The sequence below is a fragment of the Tamandua tetradactyla genome, chromosome 6 (assembly GCF_023851605.1).
Source record: "Tamandua tetradactyla isolate mTamTet1 chromosome 6, mTamTet1.pri, whole genome shotgun sequence".
NCBI lineage: Eukaryota > Metazoa > Chordata > Mammalia > Pilosa > Myrmecophagidae > Tamandua > Tamandua tetradactyla.
In genome coordinates this window covers 21,074,400-21,096,396 of record NC_135332.1, presented here as the reverse complement: position 1 = coordinate 21,096,396, position 21,997 = coordinate 21,074,400, and the positions used below count along the sequence as shown (strand labels likewise).

At 39.2% G+C, this 21,997-nt stretch overlaps 1 protein-coding gene across 2 annotated transcripts in view; it reads left to right on the top strand.

Moving 5' to 3' along the window:
- Positions 1 to 7,602: 7,602 nt before the first annotated feature.
- Positions 7,603 to 21,997, top strand: part of LOC143687252 (ADP-ribosylation factor 2) — a 31,241-nt gene continuing 16,846 nt past the window's right edge. The window contains exons 1-3 of one of the 2 annotated variants that reach the window (XM_077164051.1): positions 7,603 to 7,775; positions 9,739 to 9,905; positions 12,680 to 12,790. In XM_077164051.1, the coding sequence (XP_077020166.1) occupies positions 9,758 to 9,905; positions 12,680 to 12,790 (259 nt within the window). In that variant the 5' untranslated portion in view covers positions 7,603 to 7,775; positions 9,739 to 9,757. The remainder of the gene's footprint in view (positions 7,776 to 9,738; positions 9,906 to 12,679; positions 12,791 to 21,997) is intronic. The other variant, XM_077164049.1, reaches the window with a different exon arrangement.

The following is a 21,997-nucleotide window of genomic DNA, read 5'->3' as shown; positions in this document are numbered from 1 at the left end:
GTCTCCTCACTTCTCTAAGCCCCAAATGTCTTATTTATAGAGTGAGATGTATAATTAAATCAGTTTAACAATCCCCTGATATATCACATTGTGATACTTTAAAACTGAAGCTCTAAATCAGTTTGTTTTTTGCAAACAAATACAGGTTCCAGAAGATGACATTGACTATAGGTCCAATGATTTGGCATTATTTTCAAGACTGGAGAATAATGCAGATACGTTTATACCACTGGTTTGTTTGTCTTGTTTACTAAGTAAGCTATATTTACAGGGCAGAATGTTTATCATCTTAGAAGGATATGCCTGCTGGAGAGGTCCCACTGCAATAGACTATATGCATATCTACCCATGATAAGGCGCCCTTCCCATTCTCTCACAAATGGTATAAATTAAATAGAACCGTGTGCACAGCCCTGCAGTTCTACCAAAGCAACTGCAGCCAGACATAGCCCCTGTCCTTAAGGTACTTAGCATCCAGCCAGAGGGGAAGAATTCTGAGGCATTGCACCAGATGGTCCACATGTCTGTACATCCCATCTGTGCTTTGCTCTGCTCTTCAAGGTCATTTCAGAAACTGTGTGAGTGAAGCTGATTCTGCATGACTTTCTGAGCAATCCTTGCAGTGAAAGTCACTAGACAACAAATATTTTTGCTGCCCCAATCCATTCCCCTTTCTTCTGGTAACAGCTTCCCAGTGCATGCAGCCTTGGAAGGATTGTCAGACAAGGTGCTCTGCTCTGAGCATAGAACCCGGACTCAGTCACTCAGATGCTCTTTCCCAAGCAAATGTAATCCAATTCTCCTGAGGAAGAAAGAAATACAGCCAGAGCTGATTTACCCCAGTGGTGCCACTCTGAAGACACCACCCAACCTGTTATTGAGATCCCTAGAGTTCACCTGGTTTCTTTCTTCTGCAAAATCTGGTTGTCCCCTTTCTCTTGATTGATTTCTATGAATTAGTCACTATCCTTCTCTGCCTCAAAAAATACTTCTGCTATCCTTTCACTGATCCCTGAAATCCTTTTAATATGTTTTCATTTTACAGTGAGAAGATAGGAAAGACAGCACACAGAATGATTTAAATTCATCCTAAAATGTAAATGACTGACATCATTTTCCAAGAGCTAGAGGGCCTTTTTTTTTGGAGGCGGGAATGGATGAAGTGGGACAAGGGATTGAGTCGGAGAGGAAAGGGCTACCAGCTAGCTGAAAGGTAGGAAGACAGGACGATGCATGACAGAATGGAGATAACAGGACCCAGGATAAAGAAAAGGTTTTAGAACAAGTTCAGCCCTTGCTGAACACAACCACAGGGTGATCCAGTTTCCCTCCTAGGGTCACGGAGGTGATTCCAATCTTTTATATAGTGAAACTTAGTATTGCCTGTTGCTCCCCCATAGGTAACCAACATTTAGAGAGGAGACGTGATTCAGAGACTTGAATATGGTATACAGATTTAATTTTATGCTCAAGTATTTCCCATGGGATGAGGCTGAGTAACATTTCAGTCACACAGAAATTTTAGTTATAAGGGTAGTAGAGGTAGACTTTGGGGAAAATAAAAACAGATTTCTTAAAAAAAAAAAAAACAGATTTCTTCTGTGTTTGGAGGAATGGGGGCAATGTTAAACTACACAGAAGTGAACTGATTTATAGTAGTCCAGTTTTTTGTTTGTTTTTAACAAAGCAATATGACTTTTTGGTGCCTTCTAACCTCAACCAAAGGAAAATTACCTTTAGTCTGTGGGAACTGTAGGGTTCAACAAATAGTGCTGGGGACATGATAGGAGTTTGTCTGTCTGTTTGTTTGTTTGTTTATTACCTCTTCAGGAAGTGGGTTTCAAAGGTCTTACAGCAGGATGGTATGCAGGTGTTTCAGGGAGCAGAGCTGCTCAGTGAATCCCCCACTGCATTGTAAATATCAGAGGGAATCCTGTCACAGGCTGTGTGTATGTGTGTGACAAGGACTTGTACTGTCCCTCTTGCAGACAGTGCTATTGTGAAGCTGACAGAGGGGTCTTCAAAACCCCTTTTACGTCCTACCCTTTGCACCTCCTCTTTACTTTCCCAAATTCTTCCAGCATTAGTAATTTAATGTATTACTCCTCCCAGGAGTATATGCAGTTTAAAGGAATATTTCTGGGGAGAGCAAAGCCTAACCTAAGGAAACAAATCTCTAATTGTAAAATTTCAGAGTCTGTGACTGTGACATCTATTCGGGGAGCAATGTGGGCAGAGATTCTTATCCTTGCTTCTCCAATCAACTTATAGGCCAGACCCCCACACTGTATTAAGTCCAGGCTTTCAGAGAGACTTGGTGAAATTTGATTTTGCAACCCCATCACAGCCAGTTTTAGGATGATGGAGTTGCCATCTGTTTGTTTTCTGTCAGAGAAATCTATTTCTCAAAATCATGGATAAGTTTAGAGAAGGGAGCAAAATGGAGAAAGGAAATGGAATCTTTTAAAAACAGGGACCAACTGATGAAATGCATTCTAGCTGCAGTCTTTTTCTGATGGATGAGTGTTTTCTCCAGGGAGAGTCAAGGACAAAAATCTCCTATCGTCGCAAAAATCAATTCATTCTGGAAAATCTGAGCGGGCAGGAGAGATAGAATCCTCTGTGGGAAAGAATGACTGTTGCCATGGAAACCGAAGAACCTTTAGCGTGAGCCCCAATTCACTTGCCTGGCAGCCTAACCCTGCACATTAACATCATGGGTCCCGAGACTGCCTGCTGTCTTTGAAGAGGGATTATTCACATATTAGTTTTTATAAGCCTTCATCCATTTTGAGAAAAGGAAGTCAGAGTCTCCTGAAAGGGGCTGAGTTGCCTAGACCCTTAAGAGACTAGAGGGCCACAAACCACAGGCGACTGGGGATGAGTCTGTGACGGTTCTCCTGGAGAGGATAAAGCAAAGGTGCGTCTTACAGGCTCTCCTGCAGAGGAGTTTATGAGAGGGCTGTTTCTAGGGCAAGGAACATGCACAGCTGGTCTTTCGAAGAGAGGAAGGAGACAACCCTTGAGAAGATGCTTGAATGGAAGAATACCTAATGAGGCTTGGGGAAACATGATGTGAGTACACCCTGTAATATCTAAACTCTCTAAACTTCAGTGTTTTCATGCGAAAATTAGATGAAGAAATCATCACAAAGCGCCTATATATTCAGCTACTGCTGCAGCAGTTACATAGTAAATACTCATATTACCAATACTACTGTCGCTACAACTAAGCCAGTTTTTAATTCTAACCCAGATCTCATTTGGAAAACTAAAATCTCATAAAAAAAGCAAAAACTGTTCTTTTCCCTTCTTGTATGTTCCATATGTCAGTCCTCAGCATTATTGAACAGGTCTTCAGCTTGGAAAGAGCACAATGTAGAGGGAAGATCAATTGGGCTCCCTTGACTCCGATCCTGGTTCCCCTATTTGCTAACTTTGTGAGTTTGAAGAATCAAGTTATTCTGCAGTAAAAAAAAAAAAAAAAAAAAAAAAAAAAAAAAAAAAAAAATTCTAACCCACAGGTGTAGCAGCTTTCTCCAAATAAGAGTTATCTCAGGGTGAAATTGTGTCTCTGCTTTTGCCAAGAGCACTTGGTACTCTCCATGTTGTACAAATAGTAGTATATTGACAAGGAGTGTTTTATTTTAAGAAAGGAAAAAACTGAATATCACCATAAGCAATTTATGTTTATTGAGTCACTACAGTTTAAACTTCACAAACTTCCCCTTAACCGCTACTGCCTTGTGCTTTCAATTAAACCTTCTTCCTTAACATTAGGTTTTTGTTTTTTTAATTAGTTGAGTTTTCCATTATAAAATTAGTATGCCATTTTCTCTCAATCACTTAAAAATTCACAATTCCATCTCCTGAATATGATCACAAATAGGTTAGGTCTAATTTCTTCTAATCTTTCTCCCCCATACTTTCCCCATGCATATCATTATAAAACATAATATTATATATAGGTGTGTGTGTGTGCTTGTGTATGTATGTTATATATGTGATTGTAAATATATAGCGGTTGTCCCTAGAATCTTAATTCCACGTGGGCAAGGACTTTGTTTTATTCACAGACAAGATGCAGAAATTGGGAAAATAATGCACATTCTGAGGCTGTGAGGGGTGGAAAGACAAAACCCCGTTATTATCAGCCCAGCATTCCTTCTGAAGGTAAAAATAATGGTAGGCAAAAATCTTATCTTTGCTACTTAACCTTTTTGCAGGTTATAATGCCTCCATTCTGACAAACAGCCTTCATAATTGCTAGCAGAACAATTTTATGTCTTTGCCTTGGGAGTTAGGAGAAGGAAATGAATAGGTCATTTGTAGTAGATGAAATAAAAATACTAATAAACATTTGAGAAAAATTAGCTCCACAAGGAATCAAAGAAATGACAATGACACCAACAAGAGATGATTTTTAAAAATTTTGCATATCAAATTAGCAAAATAAATAAATAAAAACCCACTTTTTAAAAAGAGCTCGCCAAATGATAAAACTATGATGAAGTAGGTATGGCTTTTGCTCGGTTCATGGGAATATGAATTTAGTAGAATCTTTCTGAAAACAATTTGGCACCATAATGTCTATTGAGAGCCTGAAACATTTTCATGCTTTGACCACTTTTGGAATCCTTTCCCAAGGAAATAGTTTCAAAGGCAGGGGGAAAAGAAAAAGATTTTCACTGCCACGTTATCCATAATCGAAAAATTTAGAAACAACTTAAATGCTAAGCTACATGTAAATGATTAAATACATTAGGGTACAGTCATGTGATGGAATATCACACAGACAACAAAAATGATGTTTAAGAAAAATGTTAAATAATGTGGAAAATGCTCAAATTAAAATGGAAGGTGGAAAAATTGAGACAAACTTGTATTTTTTTCAGAAGCTGAACCATGTAAAGTGTATGTAGAAAAATGGCTGGAAAAAAAAGAAATTAAAATGGTATAGTGATTTCTTCTGGATATTAGGATAATGGGTGATTTTATTCCTTTCCTTTCTTTTTTCCTCTCTCTCCCTCTCTCTCTTTCCCTCTTTCTCTCTGTCTTTGGGGAGGGGGCATCTTTTATTCCATGTAGTTTAGAAAATACCTATGAAAAAACTATGAATAAGTTTTTATAATTAGAAAAAATATACTTTAATTTTTATATACTCACATTTACCCTCATATATGCAATCAGAGGAGACAAAGTACTTGTTAAAAAAAACTAAAGAATAGATAAATAGATAAATGGAACAAAATAGAGAGCCCAGAAATAGACCCACACAAATATAGTCAACTGATCTTTGACAAAGGAGCAAAGGCACTTTAATGGAGAAAGGATAGTCTTCAACAAATAGTGCTGAAACTAGATATTCACATGAAAAAAAAAAAAAAGTCTAGACACAGACCAATTCCATCTACCTCCAAATTTTCAGAAAATTTAACCCAAAATGAATCACAGACCTAACTGTAAAATGCAAAACTAGAAGATAACATCTTCAAGAAAACCTGGTGATGATGGAAATGACAATGGCTTTATAACACCAAAAGCATGAACAACAAAAGAAAAATTGATAAGTTGGACTTCATTAAAGTGAAAAACTTCTGCTCTGCAAACGACACTTAAGAGAATGAAAGACAAGTCACGGACTGGGAGAAAATATTTGCAGAACACACCTGATAATGGACTTGTATGCAAAATATACAAAGAACTCTTAAAACGCAACAAGAAAACAATCCAATTTAAAAATGGGCAAAAGATCTGAACAGATTCCTCATCAAAATATACAAATGGCAAGTAAGCATATGAAAAAATGCTCAACATAACATCATATGCTATTAGGGAAATGAAAAGCAAAACTACGATGAAATACAACTATACCCCTATTAGACTGGCTAAAATACAAAGCACTGACAATACCACATGCTGAGGAGATTGTGGAACAACAGGAACTCCCATTCATTGCTGTTGGGAATGCAAAATGGAACAGCCACTTTGGAAGACAGTTTGGAAGGTTCTTACAAAGCTAAACTTAAGCTTACCATAGGATCCAGAAATTGTATGCTTAGGTATTTATCCAAATGAATTGAAAATAAATACACACAAAAACCTACACAGAAATGTTTATAGTGGCTTTATTCATAATTGCCAGAAATTGAAAGCAATCAAGATGTCTCTTAATAGATGAATGGATAAACAAACTGTGGTAAAAAGAAATAAGCTATGTAGCAAAAAAAAAAAAAAAAAAAAGAAAAGAAATGAGCTATCAAGTCACAAAAAAAGAGATGGAGGAAACTTAAATGTACATTAAGTGAAAAAAGTCTGTCTGAAATGACATGCTATATGCTATGATTACAACTATAGGACATTCTGGAAAAAGCAAATCTAGAGACAGTAAAAGATCAGGGGTTGTCGGGAGTTGGGAGGGGGAGAGAGGGAGTGATGAATAGGTTGAGCACAGGGGACTTTTTAGGACGTTGAACTTTTCCTGGAAGATACTACAATGATGGATACCTGATATTACCATTTGTTAAAATCCATAGAACCATACCAAACAGTGACCCCTAATGTAAGCTCTGCTTTTCAGTTAGTAACAATTATGTATTAATATTGCTTTATCAATTCTAACAAATGTACCACACTAACGCAAAATTTTAATACTAGGAGAAACTGGGGAGGGGAATAAGGGTATAGAGGAAATCTGTACTTTCTGCGCAATTTTTCTGTAAAACTAAAGCTGCTTTAAAATGTCTATTAAAAAAAAAAAAGCTGTAAGATGGATCTAGGCTTCAATACTTGCCAGGCCATTTATTTCGTTTTTCCTGTCTGAAAATTAGGGATCCTAACAGTTTCTAACTCACCGGGCATTTATAGTTATGAAGGTAAGGTCCTTGACACAGTTTCTGGGACATTAAGGGTTCCATAGAGGTTGTATTCTGATTATGTCAGTTATGTACCACATATGTAGCCTTTTTAGCTATTCAAGTTAGCGTTTCCCGGGCTGAGTTACTGAGAACATTTCTCTGAAGGAGAAAGTATCTCCTCCAACTGCTGGAAATTTGTTCAGGGGCAGGACGGCAGTCCATCTTCAGACTGAATAGGAAAACTTCATTATGCCTAATTCCTGTGTTCTTGTCTGGGAATTTCCTACGTAAAATGCCAGGGCAACGGATAGTTCAGTGGTGGAATGCTCGCCTTCCATGCGAGAGACTGGGGTTCGACTCCCAGACCATGCACCCAAAAAAAAAAATAAAACAAAAAACACACCACTACAAACTAGTTTCTACTTTTAGTGCAACCGCGGCCAATTTCCTTAAATAGCACAATGATTAGGCCACGCCCACATACCCCCACCCGATTGGTCCCGATGCTCCCGGGGCTAATGCAATCCCCGGGATTTATCCTGGCTGATTGGTGGAGCAAATCGGAACCCGCCTTTTACTTTTATGATTGGTTGAGCTCGGTCTTAGGGTGGGGCGTATGGGCAGGTCTCGCCGGAACGCGGAGAGCTGTCATTGGAAGATAGACCCGGCATTTCCAGAGCTTCGTGCCGTCGCCTAGGTCGCGGGAGGCGGGGCTCGTTCCACCAGCCCCTTATTGTCCTTTGCATTGGTCAGGATGTGTTGTCACTCACGGAACTTCGAGTTCATTGGACCAAAAGCTCCAGAGGGCGGTGGGCGATTGGTTGTTTGCTGTTCCCGCCTCCACGCCAGTCGCCATTTTGCTGAGGGGAGCCGAAATTCTAGAGGCAGCTGTACCGCTAGCCTAGTTGCTGGAGACAGGTGAGTCTCGGGTTGGGGAGAAAGAGCGGCAACACTCCAGGCCTGGCTGGATTTCCGCACCGCCAGCGGGTGGGAAACGGGAGATCAACAGTGGTCTGCGGAGAGGCGTTGGGCCCGCTGTCCCCTCTCCGCCCTCTCTAGTGTTCTCGCCAGTGCCCTTGAGCTCGCGCCGTTTTCTCAATGATGGACATTTGGTGCTTTGAGCGTGCCAAGGAGATCCCTTGGTCCGCCACGTCTTACGCCAGAGGGTCTCCGGCAGCATAAAGGGGTCTGGACTGAGGGCGCCTCTGGAAGATATGTAGGTAGAAGAGGAAGCGAGAAGCGAAAAGGACATCGGAGGTGTCTTGAGTGTGGCTTGGAGGGGTAATTGGACACAAGTATTTGCCGCTAGTGACTTCTTAGTGGGAAGGAAATGCCATCCCTTCCCCGACATATTCCTTACTGTTTTCCTCATTCATCGGTGAGATTTGTGTTTTCTCGGAAACAAAGAAATGGAATCTGTAGTTCTGTCACCCAACAAGACTTTGAGTGCTGCATTGCGTTGGACTTGTTAGTACACTTCTGTATGAACTTTCGATGAATGATTAAAACATTTGTCATTCTTTCCGATCTCGTTTACGTTCAGAATAAATCCAGTTTTGGTGTACTCGAGTGGTAGGTTGGAATGATTTGTGCTTGGGCACAATCCATGGCGTCAAACTATTGTGGGAAACTTGAATTTCATAGGTGGGGCCTCTGGAATTTTGTGGCCTCCTCCCCTCTGAGATCACTAGGTTCGGGATGAATGGAAGATTGGCTGTCCTTGCTGCATCTTCCCCCAGCCCTGCTCAGGAGTAGAGCTTTCCTTGATTTGCAGTTTAAAAGTAGAATTGTAGTCTCTGGACCAAGGATATTTATGTCTTTATTTTTGAACAATCTCTGTCAGTGGGCTTTCAAGAGCTGGGCGAGAGGGGTGGAGACACTACTACCTTTTAGTTTTTAGTTAGGAAGTCAGGCTCACTTCAAGTAGCATAATTTGTTAAAAGGAAAAAAAACAAACTGTGAAGTAAATTTCTACAAACCTAATTTACTATTCCCTTCTTTACTTTTTCCCTTCCTGTGTATAATCCTCCGTGCAGTCTACTGAAAAGCAAAATATTTAACGTGTATGCTCTTAAGAAGTCAATGCTGTGATTCCCCTTTGGGGTGTAGTGACTGGGAGGGGGCACCAGATCTTGCCAGTAATCATCTCTTGATCTGGTTACATAGGTGTCTGGTTCAGGAAAATTCATCGAACTTTACAATTATTGAATTTTTGTATCTATATGTAAATTACATTTCAATAAAAAGCTTAAAAAACTGGTTGCTAGTAAGGTGATGGTCAACCCAATAGAAGACTAGATTTATGATATCCTCTTGACTCTTTGCCTAATTGGGTTTTTTTTTTCCCTTGTTAGCAGTACAGTTTCTCATTGTTCTGTTTCTTCACCTCTGAAATATCTTATGTTCTTTTCTGGGTATTGGTGTATTATCTGCTAGCCAAAGGCAACTATTGAATTTCTAAGGGATATTGTTATTTAGCCTTCCTTACGGACTTACTTTTGCATTGTGTAAAATAATCTGATTTCCTGCTTTGTAATTTCTCATTTTAAGTGAGTTTAAAGTGTGGTTTTGTTGTGGCATTGCTTCTGTACGTAAGATGACGAAAGCCTACCACCATCTTGGCAGTAAAGCTGAGCATTGAAGTTATACTTCTGCACCCCACATGGATGCCATGATGGAAAAGAGTGCCTGGCAAGGCAGGAAAAGACTGAGTTGAATTTTCCTCCGAAAACAAGGAGCACTACTCTTTGTTGGCCAAGTAGTACTTAAAACTACCTAACTTTTGCTAAGAGTAATCTCTAATAGAGACTTATATTTTATGTATGTTGGTTCTATCATTCTGCAAAGAATAATTACTTGATTTACCTTTACTTTCATTCAGGTAAAAGAATTGAGTTACAATGGGGAACGTTTTTGAAAAGCTGTTTAAAAGTCTGTTTGGGAAAAAAGAGATGCGGATTCTTATGGTGGGTTTGGATGCAGCTGGAAAAACCACCATCCTGTATAAACTGAAGTTGGGAGAGATCGTGACTACTATCCCTACAATAGGTATGTTAATAACCCATGGCAAGGCCGTTTTAGTGCGTTATACTTTCACGTGCTTCTGATGTTATTGGAGGTTTCCATTTGAAAATCTTGTCGGCCCCAAGAGTGTAAACTCTTTGAGGACAAAAACTAGGTTTTATATATATATATATATATATATATATATATCCTAATGTCCCCAGCATCTCTAGCACATTCCTAGGTGTACAGAGAAGGCTTATGAACTAATTTAGGTTAAGCAAGTTTAACCCTATCATCTTGGCAAAAAAGAAAAAGATAATAAAAGTTAAAGCAATATGGGCAGTTTTGCCCTCCATTCCCTTTGGCATGTGTCCCAGTGTGTGCCCAGGTGGAAGCTGGGAATCTCCTGTTGCCCAAGTCAGTCTCCGTTCAAGTTGGCCTCTCTTAGTGGAAGCTTCTCTCCGCACCAAGTGTGATTCTAGTGTTTAAAGATGCAGTATGAATGTTTTTTCTTCACTCTGACTCAAGTCAACCACTTGAACTGGTGTCCAACTAAATAAATTGGTTTTTTTTTCCAGTGCTGGAGGAAAATCTGGCTGCATTGGTTTTACTGCAAGCTGGCACTGTGTTTTGTGGGCTATTAAAAGGGTTTGCAAAGACAATTTTGACAGAATTTAATCACTGCTTTTAGAATCAAACTTCTGAGAGAGGCTAGACGCTACAGGATGGTAAATAAATGTCAGTAGCATTCTGAATGTTGGATTAGGCACAGGAACTGAAAGATAAAGTGCTGGCCTTGCCTTTCAACTTCAGTGGCTTCAGATTTTGCAACATTTGAAGGAGGATGCCAGATGGAGAGTATTCATACCCACAATTTTTAAAGATGTATTAATATAAAATGAAAATAGTATGATTGGTTTTCTTTAATTATAAAATGTATGCTTCTATAATTTTTTACAGAAAAACATAAAGTAGTTTAAAAGAAACACTCAGCAATTAAGATTTTGGTGGATATTTTTTATAAAATCGTATGTATGCCTAGCTCACTTACTTTGCATTAGACAATATATTTGGACCTCTTTCTATGTCATTTCCTCTGGTGGACTGCTTTCCTGCCTTCTTCCTTGGCCCCCTCCCCCCTTTATCTAGCTAATGCCAGCCCATTCTTTTGGTCTCCGTTTAAACAATATTTGTCAGCGGCACCTTTCCTGACCCTGTGTACCAGTTTTCCCTTCTCATAAGTTCCCATAGCAATCTTAGTAATTACTTGGACCTTGTCTTTTTTACTCATGACAGTGTAATTAACGGCAGGAATCATGTCTGTTGTTTACCATTGTCCCCAGTGCCTCGCAGAATGCCTGACGCATTACTGATAGGTGTCCAGTATTATATGGTGAATGAATTGAATATAAATCTTGTGGTAGACTGTGAAACCAATGGCCCCCAAAAACTCATAACCCCCCCGTATCCATGAACATGCTGACTTGGTCACATGGCTTGCTTTGGCCAATGAGGCAACAGTAATTCAAGCAAAGATTTGATAAGTGCTTGTGCCTTGGGACTCGCTCTCTTGGAACACTGCCTCTGTCAGGTGAGGAAGACTAGTCAATACTGGGAATGAAGGGCCACCTGGAGAGAGGACCCAGCTCAGGGCAGACTATTAGATAGCACCTACATGAGTAAATCTAGGCAACCTACAAAATTGTGAGGGGAAAACTCATTATTCTAAGCCACTAGTTTTGGGGCTGAAATAATAACTTAAATAATAACATTTATGTAAAATTCCAATGATTTGGTGGTATTTCATTATAGCCATTAATATGGTGGTCAAGTTATTTGCAGTTGTTGGCTCTTGTAAATGAGGCTGCAGTAAATATCTTTGCTTAACATTTTTGCAAACATATCCTTTATCTCCTTGCATTAATTCCTGTAGGACGGATTGCTGTGTTAAAACAAATGTATGTTTAAAATGTGGGCACATGTTGCCAAAGTACTCACCAAAAAAGGTTGTGCCATCAACTATAAAATGTTCATTTCTCCTGAGAATTTGCCAGTCTAGTAAGGGAAAAAAACACATTTGTTATATATATTGTCACAGTGATCATTGCTGACTTTGATGAAACTTGCTGCATAAGATAGTGGAACAAAAATATTAGGTCCTGTCGGGTGTGAGGTGACAGTAGGCATAATGAATGCAGCTAAACTTCTTAGAGAAGTTTGACTTTAAAGGGACAAATAGAGAGTGGTAGCAAATGAGGATATGAGGTCAAGAAAGGAATTTTTTGAAAGGTGGAGATGATTTAACCGTCCTGGGGAGGAAAGGTTGAAGATACTTGGATAAGGGGAGAGAATAGCAATAATATAGAGAACAGCAATAGTCTGGAACCCCAAAAGTTCCAGATGATTTGTGTGAATTCAGCGTGTAAGTAGAAGGAATTGCCATTAGATTGTTGCTTCCTCCTATTAAAGAGGGAGAGAGGAAAGTGTGGATTGTAGAACTAGGTGGGTTTCTAGATTGTGTGGTAGAGAGTGGAGGTTGGTTCCAGCGAATGGCTTGTTTGCCCTGAAGTACCCTATAAGGTCTTCTGCTGAGGGTAAGAGGTGGGGTGTATGGTTGGAGATTGGAGAGCACAGAGAGGTTTTGAGATGAATTGGAGAACAAGCTGACTAACACATTCTGATTTGTAAGCAGTAGATCTTTGACTAGCAAGCTACTTTGTAAATTAAGAATATTATCCAAATTTTAATGAAATTATTTTGGATTGTTCAACCAGTAAAGTGTTAATTAATATTTTTCTCTTATCTTCTTAATTTAGGGTTCAATGTGGAGACAGTAGAGTATAAAAATATCAGCTTCACAGTCTGGGATGTTGGTGGCCAGGACAAAATCAGACCTTTGTGGCGACATTATTTCCAGAACACCCAAGGTAAAAATTATTCAGTTTGTAGCTTTGGAAATATTTATATTCATGTATCTAAAGATGGATGCTTGGAGTGGTACCTTGTACTACTCTGCTTTATTTGGACTGTCAGTCCTTCCCTCTCTTCTGATGGCACCCTCATAATTGGGAAGTTTTTTAGAAACGTGGCAACGAAAAACCCAAGTCTGCTGTCCCTTTATATTTTACAGTGTTGTTTTAGCTGTTCCCTGTGGCACTTCACTGTATTTGCAGTTTTTTTCCTCAGCCTACAGATTTTGGATTGTCTTTCATCAAAATAGAACATTTATCTCTTTTTTTTTTCACTCTTTTTAATGGAAAATTGAACACAAAGAGCTGGTAACATAATGAACATTTCACCCAATTTTTGCCTAGAGTATATTAAAGAAAGTCCCAGACTTGATGCCTTTTCACTTGTACATTCTTTAGTGTGCATTTCTAACTGAGAAAGCCTTTTGTGTTTTGTTTTTTAACATAATCTCCATGTCATTTACCACCTACAAAATTAATAATAATTATTTCATATCTTTCATCTAGTCCTTACTCAAATTTCCCCAATTATATCAAATGTGTCCTTTCTACATTTGATTTGTTTCTACCAGGATCAGAGTTCACACATTGCATTTGGCTATGTCTCTTTAGTCTCTTATTTATTTTTTTTAAACTTTTTATTGTATGGTATAACATGTATACAAAGCAAAGAAATAAAAAAGCAATAGTTTTCAAAGCGCTCTTCAAAAAGTGGTTACAGGAAAGATCCCAAGAGTTTGCCATGAGCTACCATATGATCCTCTCATATTTTTCCGTCCAACTGCTCCAGAATATAGGAGGCTAGAGGGCTTAAATACTTTTTTATCATCACAAACAACTTTTTTTTCCTTCTTTTTTTTTGTGAACAATAACATATATACAAAAAAAACTATAAATTTCCAAACACAGCACTACCATTAGTTGTAGAACACGTTTCAGACTTTAACATGGGTTACGATTTCACAATTTTAGGGTTTTATTTCTAGCTATTCTAAAATACTGGAGACTAAAAGAGATATCAATTTAATGATTCAGCATTCATATTCATTTGTTAAATTCTATCTTCTATGTATAATTCTAACATCACCTTTGATCTTTCCATACCACTCATTGGGGTTGTTTGGAATATGGCAGTTCTAAATTTTTGATATTGGAAGGGTCTGTCACTAATATGGGGTAGGGAGATGGAACTATCTGATGTTCATATTGGGTAGGGAGAAGGAACTATCTGATGTTCTGAAGAGGCTGGGCTAGGTTTTAGGATTTATCTGGACCAGGAGATCCTCCATATAACCCATCTGGAGGTTGTAGGTTTCTGGAAAGTTACTCAAGTGTCTGGAACCCTTGTGGAATCTTATAAATTGCCCTAGGTGTTCTTTAGGATTGGCTGGAATGGTCCTAGTTGGGGGTTGGCAGGTTATGATAGGTAGCAAGGTCTACCTGAAGCTTGCATAAGAGCAACGTCCAGAGTAGCCTCTCGACTCTATTTGAACTCTCTCTGCCACTGATACTTTATTAATTACACTTCTTTTCCCCCATTTGGTCAGGATCTAATTGTTGATCCCACAGTGCCAGGTCTGAAGTCATCCCTGGAGTCCTTTCCCATGTCACCAGGGAGACTTTTACCCCTGGATGTCATGTCCCATGTAGGGGAGAGGGCAATCATTTCACTTGCAGAGTTGGGCTTAGAGAGACTGAGACCACATCTGAGCAACAACAGAGGTCCTCCAGGAGTAACTCTTAGGCATGCCTAAAGGTAGTTTAAGCTTCTCCCCTACCTACATAAGCTTCACAAGAATAAGCCCTCATGATCGAGGGCATGGCCTATTGATTTGGGTGTCCCTAAAGTTTGACACAGTATCAGGGGATTCCCTGATGGTAGAATTTAGTAGTTCCATAGTCTTTCTCCCCTCCCTCAGGGGACTTGGCCAATACTTTTTGATTATCTGGTTAATATACTCTAGGATGTTTCCAGGCATTACAGTAAACTATACAGGATTAAAGGACCTCTTTCTCATTTTGTGCTCCCTGTGTTTCAGTTTTCAAATGAGCTATACAGATAGCTTGAATTAGATTATGCACTACAGAAAATTTCAGTTCCAAATCAAATAACCCTTTCTTCCATTTGTTTCAAAGAGTATATGTGGTTCTAAAATTAGTCTCTTATTTTGCAACAGCTCTCCCACCCCCGTCTTTTTCCTTACCATATTTTTGTTAGATGTATATCCCCATTCTGCATTTTATTGCTTTATTGTGGTGTCATTTAACTTGTTTGTCTGTCTGTGGGTTTCCTGTAAAATGGTTTTTCGTTCTAGAGTTTAGGTTAGATTTCTGGTTCATTTGGAGGGCAAGAATACTTTGTAAGTGGTGCTGGGAACTTCCTGTTGCATCACATCCTAACACTGAAGTGTGATTGCCACTCTTTAATGATATTGAGATTGAGTCATAGCCTCAGATGGTATTAGCCTAATTTTCCCAAAATAAAGGTCTCTATTAACCTTTCACCTATTGGTTTTAAGCATCCATTGATCTATTGCCTAGATCTGTTATTTCATTAGGAGTTATAAAAAGGTGATTTTTTTAGATCTGTCATTACTTTTGCATTAGCTGAAGTCTTTCTAAACAAAGAACTCCTTCATCAAATGTTTAGCTTCCCTGAAATATAGTTAGTACAGGAAAGATAGGACAATGCTTAATTCTTTCCCTTTATCAATTTTCATAGAAGTGCCTTGATACCCTGGCAACTTCTATGGAGACTCACTGATTTTTATATCTTGTGTTTCGATCCACTGTAGACAATAGTCTTTTTGATACTCGGGGTGTTGATTTATCTTTGGCACTTGCCATTTTGACCAAATCATCGCAATTACATATCTCTAATAAAACAAGAAATTGTAGGTTTAAACTACAGCTCCGCTGTGAAAACCTGGATAATTAAGTAATTTTTTCTGCCTTAATTTCCTTATCTGTGAAATGGAGATAATATCAACTGGGCTGAATCACTGGGCTTAAGTGAGATTATTTTTGTAAAATGTTTAGTTCCACAGCTGGAAGATAGTAGGTACCTGGGGGAGCCCAAATTATTTTGACATTTTACTTCATCATTCTGGGGTAGGAGTCTTTTTGCCCACCCTATTCAGAGTTGTCACATTCAAACACCAAGTTAAAATGCCTTTTTGTCGTCAGTCTTCTATTCATAACAAAACTAATTTTACAGAATTTCCATGATTGGTGGCAGGAAACTGGCTATATTCTAGGACCTTGTAGTTGAATAATTTAGACTCTTCATGAAATTAGCAAATGGTTGTTGTTTGAAGAATGGATTTGTTGTTTGTGGCGGTTCCAAACATCTCAGCCACAAGCAGTTTTGGATGCCCCTTTTTTTTCCTGACAGCTTTCCATAAGTTAGTCTTCTTTTTTTTAATTTTCTTCATAAGTTAGTTGACTATGACGGAACTTAAGGATAGCTCTTAACTTTCTAAGATATTTAACTGTGTGATGGTTTCACTTGTGTAGATTGGAACTTGAATTGTTTATGTGATTTCTTGGTTTATTGTATTGTATGGAATGTATAAAATAATCCATTAGTTCTTATGTGGAAACAATTTTTCTCCTTGATTGTAGGTGTTTTAGTTTGTAAGCTGCCAAAATGCAATATATTAGAACTGGAACAACTTTTAAAGAGGGGAATTTAGTTTCTAGTTCTAAAGCTGTGAAGATGTTCAAATTAAGACAAGCCTATAAAAATGTCTGAATTAAGGCATCCAGGTAGAGACACCTTAGTTCCAGAAGGCCATTGATGTTCAGGATTTCTGTCTCAGCTGGAAAGGCACATGGCAACATCTGCTGGCTTTCTCTCCAGGCTTCTTCAATGGCTTGCCTGGGGCTCTGTCCATTCTGATGGTTCTGGTGGCTCTAAAACTTTTTCCAAAATGGTTCTCTCTTAAAGGTCTCCAGTAAGCAACCCCACCTTGAATGGTAGAAATACATCTGCATGGAAACCATTTAATCAAAAGTTAGTACCCCAAATTGGGTGGGTCACATCTCCATGGAAATAATCAAAAAAGTCCCACCCAGTAATATTGAATGAGAATTAAAGGACGTGGCTTTGTAGGTATATAATAGCTTCAAACCAGCCCAGTAGGTTCAATTATTTTAATTTGAATAAGCTATATATCTATATGGTTCAAAATTCAAAGAGAATAAAAAGATATATGGTAAAAAGTCACCCCTCATTTCTGTCCCCTAACACCTAGTTCCCTTCCTGTAGACAACCATTTTTATTTCTTGTGTATCTGTCCAGAGATATTTAATGCATATATAAGTAGATATGGATGTTTACCACCCCCCCCCCCTTTTTAAACAAATGCTAACCTACTGTTCATGTGTAAATTTTCAGGTAATTATCCTTAAAAGCAGTCTGTCAGATGCCTGAAGTTCTCCCAACCATTTGAACTAGAAGCCATCTCTTAGTTCAAAAGTTTAGTAAGTCTTATGCTAGGTTTTTCTGGTTCTCAGCTAAGAAACTATTTTAAAACGGAGTGTAAAAAAGGGACTTAGTGTATGCACCTTCTCCTCCCCACCCCATCCCCAGCGTGGGCAGGCTCCGGGAATCGAACCCAGGTCTCTGCCATGGCAGGTGAGAATTTTGCCACTGAGCCACTGTTGCCCACCCTACACCCTTTTTTTTTATTGAGTGGCAAAGGGATGACATCAAATTTTAGAGACTAAGTTTCTCCTCAAAGGTCTGGATAACCTGGTTTATTTAGTTACTATCAGAGTCCAAAACTGCTAATGGTACTTAACATCTTTGGGGGAGTTTTGAATGTTTTGTATTTTTCTATCTGTGTGGTATAGTAGACATGGCTTTGACTCATATGCAAATCCTGAACATGTAGAAGCATGCAAATCCTCTCTGCCCAATTAGACTACTCCTGAGCAACTGGTTCAGGCAGCTGTCCTGTGGGCCTGGGAAGCACAGAGGGAAAGGGCAGGTAGCTAGCACTGATTTTGCCTCCAACACATAGTTGTGAAATCTCATTGTCAAAAAGAACCAAGAGGTCATCTCATCCCACTTCCCTGCCATACCAGGGTTCCTTCTACGAGTTTGGCTTGACCTACACATGAATTATCTCTGGTGACAGGAAATAACCCCTCCTGAAACAGCCCATTACATCTTCACTTCTGTTGACTCTTTATTACATTGACTTTTAGAGCTATATGAAACAAGTTGAATCTCTATATGTCATAGCCCTTCAGATATTTGGAGACAGCTGTTGGCCTACCACCATGTCTTGCATCTAAGTAAAATATCCTATTATATCAGTTCATCTTCAAAGAGCATGGTGCCTCATCCCCTTGCCTCTGTCTTAGAGTGTAGTTGATGTAGTGGTGACTAAGTATGCAGGTTTCAGCCACCTTCATGCAGATGTAATGTGGTGGTGCCTTTTTTGGGTCTGTCCCTGATATCTCTTGCTTCCTGGGATTTCTCTGATGCTACACTGGGGGTACCCATGGGACTCTGGCTTTCATACAGGTGTGACCCAGAAATGTGGGCCTGTGGAGCTACCCTTGACCAACTCAATATGGGCTTTGAGGATGAATGTTTCCCCTGGATGTCAGTTCTGAAAGGCATTTCTTTTTTTTTTTTTATAGTAATATTGTTATTATAGACAATAGATATATACAGACAGTCTTGATAAACATTCTTGACATGGTTACAATCAATGGCTCACAATATCATCACATAGTTGTTATTCATCACCATGATTATTTTTTTTAACATTTGCATCTCTCTAGCAAAAGAAAGAAAAAACTCATACATGCCATACCCCTTACTACTCCCTTTCACTAACCACCAGCATTTCAGTCTACTCAATTTATTTTAACTTTTGCTCCCCCTATTATTTGTTTTTTTATCCATTTTTTTAAATTATCTATCCATACCATAGATAAAAGGAACATCAGACACAAGGTTTTCACAATCACATAGTCACATTGCAAAAGCTATATTATTATACAATCATCTTTAAGAAACATGGCTACTGGAACACGGCTCTGTAGTTTCAGGTACTTCCCTCTAGCCACTCTAATACACCATAAACTAAAAAGGGGATATCTGTATAATGCATAAGAATAACCTCCAGGATAATCTCTTGACTCTGTTTGAAATCTCTTAGCCACTGAGAGATTTTTTTGGTCTCATTTCTCTCTTCCCCCTTTCAGTCGAGAAGGTTTTCTCAATCCCTTGATACTGACTCCCAGCTCATTCTAGAATTTCTGTCCCATGTTGCCAGGGAGGGTTTACACCCCTGGGAGTCATGTCCCATGTAGAGAGTGGGAGGACAGCGAGTTCACTTGCCGAGTTGGCTTAGAGAGAGAGAGGCCACATCTGAGCAATAAAAGAGGTTCTCTGGGGGTGACTCTTAGGTCTAATTTTAAGGAGGCTTAGCCTATCCTTTGTGGGGTTACATTTCATAGGAACAAACCCCAAGATTGAGGGCTCGGCCTATTGATTTGGTTGTCCCCACTGCTTGGAGAATATCAGGAATTCTCCAAATGGGGAAGTTAAACTTTCCCCCTTTCTCCCCATTCCCTCAAGGGGACTTTGGAAATACTCTTTATTCACTTTTCATATCATTCTGGAATTTATCAGGGCATCACAGTAACTTGGACAAACCTACAAAGTCTCCTGCCCTATTCAAGGTTCCATGTACTTATGGTGTTCAATTAAACTGTCTATATAAGTTAAATTAGAAAATGCACTAGTCAAAGTATAAATTTTGTACCAAATAAACATTTCTTGCTTTGGTCTCACACAGAAGTTGAAATTTTAAAATATGAATAACCATCTATTTTCAACACCCTGCAATATTGACATTCCTTTGTTCTTCCTCATGCAAAAACATTTTTTAATTTGCACATTTAGTCACTAATATTGTACACTGTAGACATTCCTAGATTATACCCTCTCAGTCTTTATCATCTGTCTTTCCTTCTGGTTTCATATAGGCCCCCAGCCCCTCCTCCTTCTATCATTCTCACATTCAGTGTACTTACAGTATTGTGCTACAATCAGGAAGTATTGTGCTATCCATTTCTGAATTTTTACAATCAGTTCTGTTGCACAAACTGTATCCCTTCAGTTCCAATTATCCAATCTCTACCCTATTTCTATCTCCTGATAACCAGTGTTCTTAACTGAAATTCTCCAAGTTCACTCATTAATGTTAGTTCATATCAATGAGACCATATAGTATTTGTCCTTTTGTTTCTGGCTAATCTGAGAGGCATTTCTTACAGCTCAATTCCAAAGGATCAAACACCAGTCACATAGTGGTGGCCAACTTGATAACTCATCCTTATATTGACTTTCCCAGCTTCTCTGTTTCACTTTCAGTGTACCTCATTCATGCTCCCTGGGCTCACTTCCCAAATAAACTACCTGCACCAAAGTCTTCATCTCAATCTTTGTTTTTAGGGGAACTGAGGCTAACATAGATAATTGATCCAATTTAGGGGAGAATTAGGTATTGAGTAGCAGTTCTTGGGTAGTTCATCTACCTCAGGGTTTCTTCCCTTCAGTGGTATTGACATTTTGGGGCTGTCCTGAGCATTATAGGCTGTTTAGCAGCATCCATGGCTTCTACCCATTAAATGACAGTAGCACCTCCCACCCCAAGTGTGACAACCAAAAATGTCTCCAGATATTGCCAAATGTCCCTAGCGGGGCAAAATTGCCTCCAGTTAAGAATTACTGCCCTACCTTTTTTTTTTTTAACATGGGCAGGTACCAGGAATAATCGAACCTGGGTCCTCGGGCTTGGCAGGCAAGCATTCTTACCTGCTGAGCCACCGTGGCCCGCCCACTGCCCTACCTTTTAAGAGATGAACTTGCTAATCAGGTAAATCAAAAATTTGTTGGCAGCTGGATTAAAGCCAGTTGAGTCCTCTGGTTGTTGTTCAAGCAACTGAGGTCCCTCATCCCTACTGTTTTTTACTGAGGTCAGAAATACATCATCCATTTCTTCTCTCTGGCCTCCACTCCATTCCCATGAGTTTAGTATGTCTCTTACTCCCTCTGTTTTTCACCCATCTGTGCCACACTGGATCTCTGGCCTCATGTTTGCAGTTCTCCCTATAGCTGTTCATTATGTTCATCAATTTAGCACATAGCCTGTCACTCTCCCTCCTTCCCAGGCCTATTTTTAGGATGCAAGGATAGAAGACAAGGCCCAGTTGCCATCTTGAATCCTCCTGCCCCCACGCCACCGAGTTTTTTTTTTAATTAATTTTTAAATTTTTCTTAAAATACCAAAAAACACCAAATAAACGCAAACATTCGTAGTTTTTGATCATTCTGTTCTACATATATAATCGGTAATTCACAATATCATCACACAGTTGTGTATTCATCATCATGATCGTTTCTTGGAACATTTGCATCTGTTCAGAAAAAGGAATAAAAAGAAAACAGAAAAAAATTCATACATACCATACCCCCACCCCTCCCCCTCACTGATCACCAGCATTTCACTCTAAATTTATTTTAACATTTATTCCCCCTATTATTCATCTTTATTCCATATGTTTTACTCGTCTGTTGATAAGGTAGATAAAAGGAGCATCAGACACAAGGTTTTCACAATCACACGGTCACATTGTGAAAGTTATATCATTATACTATCACCTTCAAGAAACATGGCTACTGGAACATAGCTTTACATTTTCAGGCAGTTCCCTTTCGCCTTTCCACTACATCTTGACTAACAAGGTGTTATCTATTTAATGCATGAGAATAACCTCCAGGATAACCTCTCAACTCTGGAATCTCTCAGCCATTGACACTTTATTTTGTCTCATTTCACTCTTCCCCCTTTTGGTTGAGAAGGTTTTCTCAATCCCCTGATGCTGAGTCTCAGCTCATTCTAGGGTTTTTCTCAATCGCTTGATACTGAGTCTCAGCTCATTTCAGGATTTCTGTCCCACGTTGCCAGGAAGGTCCACACCCCTGGGAGTCATGTCCCACGTAGACAAGGGGAGGGTGGTGAGTTTGATTGTTGTGTTGGCTGGAGAGAGAGGCCACATCTGAGCAACAAAAGAGGTTCTCTTGGGGGTGACTCTTAGGCCTAATTTTAAGTAGGCTTGACCTATCCTTTGTGGGGT